The sequence below is a fragment of the Melanostigma gelatinosum genome, assembly GCF_949748355.1.
Source record: "Melanostigma gelatinosum genome assembly, chromosome: 8".
NCBI lineage: Eukaryota > Metazoa > Chordata > Actinopteri > Perciformes > Zoarcidae > Melanostigma > Melanostigma gelatinosum.
In genome coordinates, this window is record NC_136641.1 from 25441366 (window position 1) to 25450681 (window position 9316).

The following is a 9316-nucleotide window of genomic DNA, read 5'->3' on the forward strand; positions in this document are numbered from 1 at the left end:
CTAATAACATGCTAATCTCTCAGCGCTGTTGGGAACACACGACGCACAAATCCGTTCCCACTGAAAAAGAAAAAACACGATGAAAGCCGCTGCTTTGAACTGAGGCTTCCTGTGGACTCTGAGCACTTTAAACTCTCTCCGTTACCGTTGCTCTCTTTAACAGCGAGCTGTACGCGTCTCATGCACCGGACTGTGGAGTGCACGATTGTTTTCTGTTCAGTTCAATAATTTACATTTATTTACAAATAGGAGTATTGAGAGACGACACAAATACTTTTTGGGGTTATCCACTCAACTTCAAACGCATTTAAATCATCCTCTTGATATTATTCTACATTTACATGTGTCTGTATGTAAAGCGAACATGACTTGCCACCGCTTGAAGCGCTTAACAGATCAGAGAGGATAAAGACGGCACTGCCTGAATGCCAACGTTACGGGAACGTTAAAGTTCTCTGGTCACGTTTGGTCGTAGCTCATCTTTTGTTGGACGAAAGAAACCGTTCTCAACAGTTAGTCCTTGAGTCTAAACTGCTTTCGCGCTCAGTTTGACAATGACAGAACCGACGAGACGGCATTTTGACTCGATGACGAGGCAGAGTTCACAGGGACGTGACCCACATTGGCACACGGTGAAGGCAAACGGCCCTTCCTCTCGCCGCCGGTATCGCTTGTGAAGCGCTTATCTCGCTCGCTCTCCACTTTGCCGCCAGCCGGCAACACTTTGAAGTTTATCTGCAAAGGCGGCGGCGGCAATGTTGGGATTATCAGAGGCTAATTTAGATTGTGCCGCATCAACTCGGAGGAAGAACGCGGCGGCGCTGGCTGTTGAGATTTCAGCCTCGACCCGAGAGGATTAACGACACTTGTGAGGTTTTTGTCTCCATTTCTTGTGCGCTCCAAATGTCCTTGTTTGTTGTGTTGGGGCGTCATTTGGTAAATGAGGGATGAGACAGCAGACACACACAGATACTTTGATTTCTCAGAGGGGATGGCGGAGAAAGAAATAAAAAGCCAGACAAGAATACAGCCATGGATGAAACCCAAACACGCTAACGATGGATAGGGTAGAGGGGAAAGTGACGAAACAGCTTAAACCAGCCAATCCTCTCTCCCTCGTCTGCCTCCTCGTGTCCCGGATCCAACAAAAAACTGATCGGGTTTCGCTCCAATTAACAAGAAGGGAATTTAGCAGCGACAGAAGAAATTCTCATCACGAATATAAGCGGTGAAGAACGGCAAACAGCTGTCAGCACTTTTGCGCCCTCCGGCTCCGCTTTCCATAATTGAGTCAGTAATGTTGCTCTTTTCATCACAATACCATCACTCCTAATCCATCACGGAGGAAGTAATGCCGCGTGCATCCCTGCTGTCCGACCGTCTGATCGCACGGCACAATTAGAGCAAAAACATCCGCGGAGTCATCAGCCGCTTGTAAAACAAGGCCTGAATGCCAACAAAAAGAAGAAGCAACACTGGAGGGATTTTGAGTGAGACGAATACGCTGTGCAGCCGTTCGATTGAATGCGATCTGTCAAGATAGTCGTCCCAGCTGTGGCGCTCCCAAAGCAATTTATTTTCGATGGCGCACTATAACAAATGACACCGCTGGAACCGCTGGAATGGAAAGAGAGAAATGGGTTTGCAAATAGTTCGAGTTTTATCTCCATTATAGCTTAATATTGCAGTGTCATTGATGTGGAACACACACACACACACACACACACAGAATCCTCTGCACGGATGGGTAAATGCACTCACACACACACACACATATGCGTTTGGCAGCCCAAGGATTTCACTATAACCACATAATTAATGGTCTGTTAAATTGAAGACATTAAAAATGGCGAACGGTTGTAAAAAAGAGAAGGAAAAAAATGGCCACCAGGGACAAAGAGGAGACGGGTTTTCCAAGAACACACATTTTATTGTTATAAACCAGATACTCTGGCAGAGACTCCCAACCTCGGGGAAGGTCGAAAAAAAACATGAGCGAGTCGTCACCTCTTCTCAATTCGCATAAAAAGATGGCTGCTTTAATCTGCGCTGAACAAGCAAAGTCATGCAGAAGTATAAAGTGAGCACATTTCAGATGAAGTCAGTCACAAGCAAACCACTCAGCTGTATCCGGCGGGATGCTACTCTGCATTTTTGGGCGGGTCATTTGTTTTTGTGGTGAGGTTAAAGGCTGTGAGCGTCCATGGCGAGCTGTCTTTAGGTGATGTGTCCCCCTCCACCGGCTCCTCAATGCTGTCTGAAACCTGCAACGCTCACCATGTCTCCGTTTGACAGGTGGCTGTTGTTGTTGTTTTTATCTCCTGCAGGCTCTTCAGCATCTTATTGTCGACATAAAGGTCTCTGTGGTAACGGCGCACCAGCAGAGAGGGAAAGCAAATGAAAAGAGGGGGGAAAGGGAAAGGCAAACAGAGATCTCGAGTCTCGAGGGTCGCGCTCATAATTGGCCCAGAGTGAGAGGTCGAGCCACCGCCCATCCCCCCTTTCTCTCTCTCTCTCTCTCTCTATTTCACTGCACCTTTCGATCTGCATTTCCCCCTAAATCTCCAGTGTCTCTGGCCCGGCTGATACATCAGCTGGTGATCAATAATTCAAACATGCTCCCAAGCAGGGGGAGAAAATAGGGGGGAGGAAATGTCAGGGCAGGGAGGGCGGGCGAGTAAAGGAGAAAGGGAGATAAAACAAAGCCTTGTTGTGTTTTAACAAAGGCTACACGTTAAGGGGGCGGGGCATGAACATTCATCACACATTCAAAGCCAGAGTACCCAGGATGCACTAGGCCTCCCAGGTGAGGCGATGACACACTGGCGGGAGCTCCAGAAGTCTGTGCGTTTGCATTTATTACGCAGTCACCTTGCCTTCATGACCTACAATACGCATTCTCTTGTTGAATCAACTTTCTTTTGATGTTGCTGCTATTTGTGGCTCACACAGGAGCTGCTCTGCTGTGGATGAAGGCTGTTCAGGCACCGCAATCAACACAGTTTAGGTCAAGACCACAATCAGCGCTGAAACACCAGGGGTCCATTCGACAGCTCACCACACATACAACACACACACAGTACTTAATTGTGTCGACCTGCGAGACCTTCAGAAAGAAAAGAATAAGAGCCCAGAGACAATGGAAGACGGGGTTAAGACCTTCATTTCTGAAATCACACAAACTGCTGAAGCTCCTGTGGTCTGCGGTCACACACTGTGACCTCCATCTCTCACTTTGGAAAGACAAAACAAACATGAACCCTCCTTCAAAAGGACGGGAAAATCAAAACACGTACTCATCTTTTAAAACATCGTGTCTTTTGATCTTTTAAGATTAGTTGACGATATTCATTTTTTCACAATGTTTGACTGGCTTTCCCCAATACTCTGAGCAGCAGCTGTGAATCAGTGGTGATGTCATTTTAATGATCAGAGCAGCAACTTAATCTGAGCAGGTCGTAATAGAGAGGTGAAGCCCCGCCCCTTCTGGTTGACCACCATTGGACATTATTCAGGAAAAAATATGTACGGTAGTCAACGGCGAGAGACAAACTACTTGATCCCATTTGAACATCATGTGTGTAATTCATGGAGCACCATGAATTACACACATGATGTTGAAAAAGTGAAAGCCGTGAAAAGAACACGCATTATCAACAAAAGCAAACTCGGTGGCTTTGATTGCTCTTGCATTTTATGCGTCATGACGGCTTATGAGGGTATTTTAAGGTAAAAGCATGCGGCTACCTCCAGTACAGAAAAGTGAAGCCAAAGCTTCATGTTATTAAAGCTGCATTCTCTCTACTGACCACCAGGGGGCGACTCCTCTGGTTGTATAGAAGTCTATGAGAAAATGACTCTACTAATAAATTATAATTACATGTATGTGTGTGTTTGGGCTCACAATGATGTGAATCACAGTCCAGAGAGGCGAAGACGAGGGTAAAGGAACGGAGAGATCTCTGCTTCCGCTGGATCTCCTCCATCAACCCGGCACCGCCAAGGAAATACAGTTCACCACCATTGACCACCACCGACGCTCTGAAGAAGCTACACGCGTGCGCTTAGACAAAACACAGCGCGGACACGATTGAAAATCTTCTCGCTCTCGCCAAGAACGGCTTCCATATTTCACAAGTCACCGGGTTTTGATGCATCACCTCTCCCGGGAACTGGCCAGACAGAACTGGATTACACAGCAGCAGCAACTCCCAGGCTGCCGGCCCGATAGAATACAATGTTTTATTGCCGAGCAAATTTGCCCCGGCTACCGTAATTATTCTTAATTACAGCTGCGTGATGCGTTGATATCAAAGCTGGTGGCTGAGTCCACTTTGCATGTGCGTCTGCACATATGAACGGATGTCTATCTATTGATAGACATCCGGCCTCTCTAAGCTCATGAATATTCAACAGCAAATTTGGCTCCATAAAGCAAAATGAGTGAGCAGAGAATGCAGGAGTGAAAAACAGTCTGAATCCTTTGTAAGGTGCGGGATGTGACGGGAAGTCTGGGATGATGTCACGCCTTTTAGAGATGGCACTCTTCAGGAGGAGGCGCTACAAAACTTTTCTCGGAAGCACTTTGGTTGAACTCTGTCTCCTCTGACGGCTTCGCTACAAAGACGGTATATTCTCTGACTGTCATCAAAAAGAAGGAAGAGGAAAAAGTGGGCGGGGTGATGCAAGACGTTACACACACACACACACTCATTGCAGAGTGCTTGTGGGTAGTCTGACTGTTGGTGTTTTTTTTAAGGATAAGGATGAAACTCGCTGCTGCCTCTGTGCTTTGGATCACTTCACTGAAAAGCACGACATATACACTGGATCACCGTGGCAACACGGACGCTCCTTTCTTCTCTTCTCGTTGCTTGTGATCAAACGAAAGGCCTTCCAGACTCTTTGCCCTTAGTTTCTCTTCTCTTGGCAAAGATGATGCAGCCGCACTTCCTCCCCTCATGCAAAGGCCGGACCTCCGAACCCAGAACTCACAGGTCACAATGTGCAGCGTGCAAAGAGGCGTGCATGAAACAGTGTCTCTGTCAGTTCACTTCTGAGCTCATCACCGTTGTTCAGTGTGATTATGTGTGTGTGTGTGTGTGTGTCTCCCCCCCACCATGACCAACGAAGAGGCCCTCTTCATCATCAATCACCCCTTTTCCTCGCCACGGTGTCCCGCATTAGGAGCGTTCCTCTCCAGCGGGCCGGTCGCTGACACTCACAATATGTCTGACCGATCGAAGCGCCAGGTTCAGCTTCAGGTCAGCACTTCAAAACAACCGACCCGTTCAGGGCAAAAAAGAAAAACGAGCTCGCCCGTGTCTCGGTGTACAAACAAATCATTGGACAGACAGGGCTCACTGCCAACACTCGCCTTTCTCTCGGGGATGATCGCGAGGTTCTGACAACACTCCAGCCCCACTGCCTGGACGAGTTAGGCTGCAGAAGGGGAGAGGGAACGGAGGCTGGATACGATCAATACAGGCTCATTATCAGCTGCCTTCTGTCCCGGCGAGATGAGTCCCACCGCTCGGCCCGTTGACGAGGAAAGCGCACCGCAATTCAATTAAGGGGGATGGCCGAGATGCCAAAAGAGGTTTTGATCAAAGCACTCTGCCCGGCTAATAAGCGCACGCAGCGGTTCACGGGGGCTATTTTTACATCTGAGGAGCAGAGTATGTTGTTTTGTTCATGGTAGTTTTACCCTGTAATGGACTGGGAATAACCTGGCTCATTGCCAATGCATAGGTTTCAGCCGGGGGAGAGTGGCGGGGGGGGGGGGGGGGGGGGGCCTTGTGCTGCTCCACACACATGTATATTCATGCACATATGGGTCACACAAGGTTTAACACAACCCCTCTTTGCGGGGTTAAACTCGTCAGAAGTGTTCAGGTGTGTGTGTGTGTGTGTGTCTGCAGACAGGAAGTGTCAGGTCATCCAGAAATAGTACCAGGGGAAAATAAAGCTGTTTCCTGGAGTCTTCTGGGACTTTTAGCCCGCTGACAGCTTAATAAACCTCTTAACGAACGGTCGACCCTCCTCCTCTCTAATGAGGCCAAGAGGTCCGAAAGTCTGGGAAGGGAAAACAGGTGTGTCCCTCAAGGTGGGTTCACAGCCCTCGTGTGTGTGTGTGTGTGTGTGTGTGTGTCGTCACAGAGGGAGCGGTACTGAGACCATTAGGACTTAAAGCCAAATAGACACAAGCAGACTCGAAAGGTCGAAAGTTGTATTCCTCACCGTTTAGCTGAAATCTGACAGATGCACAGGCACAAATGCGAACCAGCACCCTGTCAATGTGGAACACAAAGTGGGGAAGCGTGCAGCAGGATTATGGACAGGAAGTCCGTCCAATGGCAGGAAAACGCATTGAAGCTAAAAGGCTGAGGATTCATTGTGTGGAGCCAGAGACCTGTAACTCTCGGAGGAGGACTCTGATGGGGGGTGTTGAGATGTCGGCCTTTGGGAAATAAAACCTTGTTGAATGGGAAGGGCTGTTTCACACAGTTATGACCGATATCAACTGCCACTTCCCATCAGATGCGTTCCTGGTTTTCTTTATTTTCGGATTCAATCGTGCAAGACGCAGTTCATATCAGAACTTTCCCCTTCGGACTCTTTTGTCTGGAGACGGTTGTATTGCTCCCTTAGCTGTTAAAAGCGACATTTACTCTGGGGAAAGGGGGTGGGGGGGTTATGTTGTGAGCGAGCTCTGTTTTAATACCGTCATAAATAACATTGTCACACCCTGTCAAGTAAACTCCTCTCAGGAGTCACAGACTCCACTGATCACAGACACAGACGTGCTTTGTGGATCAACACTCGCCCCAAAACACAGCTGGTTTGAGTTCTCGATGAACGTGTTCCTTCTGATCTTAAGAGCAGAGACTCAGCACACGTCTTAAATGTTTTACATCTCGAGACGGCAGCGACTCTGGACCCGAGCCCTCACCCAGAACAATGAGAGTGTATGTGAGGTCACCGTGACAATATCCCCAAAATCAGCTCATCCACACATTTGTTGATGCACTTTTCAAGTGTGCCTCCCGGTGCCGCCACTTGAGGCTGTTAGAGGCGCTCCATGACACCAACGGCACCATATGTTTCTGTCACAACACTGAATTTTCTCATGGATCAAATAAATAAACAACACTGCTGACTTCAATCCAGCACACAACACCAAAGCGCAGGGTCAGGACTTCTGTCAAAACGGAATATGAGAAGTGGAGATGTGTGTTTGTAAACATGTGTCAGACACAGAACTTTTATAAAGATGGACTGATATGTCTCATACATGTGTTGTTTTCAACATGTGATACTCGGCTTTCAACAGGAACGCGCATGGGGCTCCTGATCGGCTGAAAGAGATATTTAACTGTAAAGGCATCGATCATTTAACAAACATGGAGAAACTTTGAAAACAACTCACCAGCTGCAAAGTGCAGATAAAGATGAGAGTGCATCGTCCGCTGCAGCAGCCCATCGTGTCCGCGGTGGAGAAGCGCGACTCTGATCCGGGATTTTAAAGAACGGGTCCGAGGAGCTCTCAACGTGCCACAGACCAACACTCAGTCCTGATGAGCGCACCGGCGTCCCATTCTTCCTCATTCACTGAGCCCCCCCCACCCCAAAAATATATCACACACACGCACACACACACGCACACACACACACGCGCACACACGCCGCGCGGCAGGATCGCGCTGGCCGCTCCGCTGTTCTGTTTTGTTTGCCTCTCTCTCCTGCTGGCGACCGGTCGCACTTTAAGTGACTGACTGGCTGGCTGCGAGCCGGTGTGCACGAGGAGGAGGAGGAGGAGGAGGAGGAGGAGGAGGAGGAGGAGGAGGAGGAGGAGGAGGAGGAGGAGGAGGAGGGGGGGGGGGGTGCGGTCGACTGAGGTGTGTAAATGAGCTGCAGCTGCTGCTGATGGAGGACAGGCGCCCCCTTGTGACTGTATGATGAGACGCACTCCTTAGTACAGAAAGTAAAGAAGATGAGATGAAGTCCACTGCGCTGCTCAAGGATCATTATTCAAAATGGAAGCCGTTCCTCTCAGTTAATGTGATTATTTTCAAGACAAACATCTTTATTTTGACTCAATTTCAACGCTTTACAGAGTTTATAATGTTAGTTAGACCAGTATTCTCCCCTTGTCTAGGGAACTCTTGTGAAAGACACATTTACTTTTCTGGTTCAATTATTAATTTTATTACAAATGAATCCCTAAATCCTTCTTTTCCTGCTTTTTCTGGACACAGACCTTCAGTTTGAATCTAAACTCACAGTCACTGTCAGTGTGATGCTGATAAAAGAAAAGAGTCAAAGATCTTAAAAGCAACTCTCTCAGTCTCCTCTTCTTCCTCCTCCTCCTCTTCCTCCTCTTCTTCCTCTTCCTCCTCTTCCTCCTCCTCCTCTTCCTCCTCCTCCTCCTCTTCCTCTTCCTCCTCCTCCTCTTCCTCCTCTCAGAATGTATAAAGGCAGGTTCCACCTCTCCCTCTCTCCCTCCCTCCCTCCTTCCCTTTCCCTCTCTCTCTCTCCCTCTTTCTCCCTCTCGCTCTCCCTCATTCTCCCTCTCACTCTCTCTCTCCCTCTCTCTCCCTCTCTCTCCCTCTCTCTCCCTCTCTCACCCTTTCCCACCACCAGCTTGATAAATCTTTTACTCGTCTGCGGCTGAGTGAGGAACACTTCACATCTCATTTCATCACACACTCACTCCTCCGCTCCTCTCCTCTCTCCTCTCCTCTCTCCTCTCTCCTCTCTCTCTCTCCTCTCTCCTCTCCTCTCTCCTCTCTCTCAGCCCACCTGCGTCCAGCTGAGGCCCCCCCCCCCCCCCCCCAGGCTCCATCACCAAAAATAACCTCAGGTATTTATGGAAGCCGGGCGAGCAAGCACGAATTGGAACATTTCAAAAGCAGAAATAAAAAACACTTCTTTCATCGTGAGAGCGAACAACCTGAGACACAATTCAGCATCGTGATCGATTTGAAGTAGCTTGAGAAGCATGCTTCTCCGATTTCTATCGGCTGGCTTATTTTTGACAAAAACAAAAATCACAACTCAGCGTCCACTGACCTGCGTTTCCTGTACTTTCTTCATCAGCAGATGGAGTTTGCTCAAAGGCCAACGATGAACCAACAGACAGACAGTTCGAAGCTTTGGAGAAAGCATCGTGGACCTTGAGTCGGTGTCGTTTCATCAATGGACAACAGAACACATGTGTTCAGCTGCAACTCCTACGAGAAAGCTCTGTGCGTTTAAACAACGCTTGGCTGAATAACACAGTTTTAGTGGAATACTGTGACTGTCCTGCACGTCT

At 48.4% G+C, this 9316-nt stretch overlaps 1 protein-coding gene across 2 annotated transcripts in view; it reads right to left on the reverse strand.

The window, feature by feature from the left end:
• nkain4 (sodium/potassium transporting ATPase interacting 4) overlaps positions 1-7734 on the reverse strand; it is a 37590-nt gene extending 29856 nt beyond the window's left edge. For both annotated transcript variants that reach the window (XM_079274302.1, XM_079274301.1), the window contains exon 1: positions 7430-7734. In XM_079274302.1, the coding sequence (XP_079130428.1) occupies positions 7430-7483 (54 nt within the window). In that variant the 5' untranslated portion in view covers positions 7484-7734. The remainder of the gene's footprint in view (positions 1-7429) is intronic.
• Between the last annotated feature and the right edge of the window lie 1582 nt (positions 7735-9316).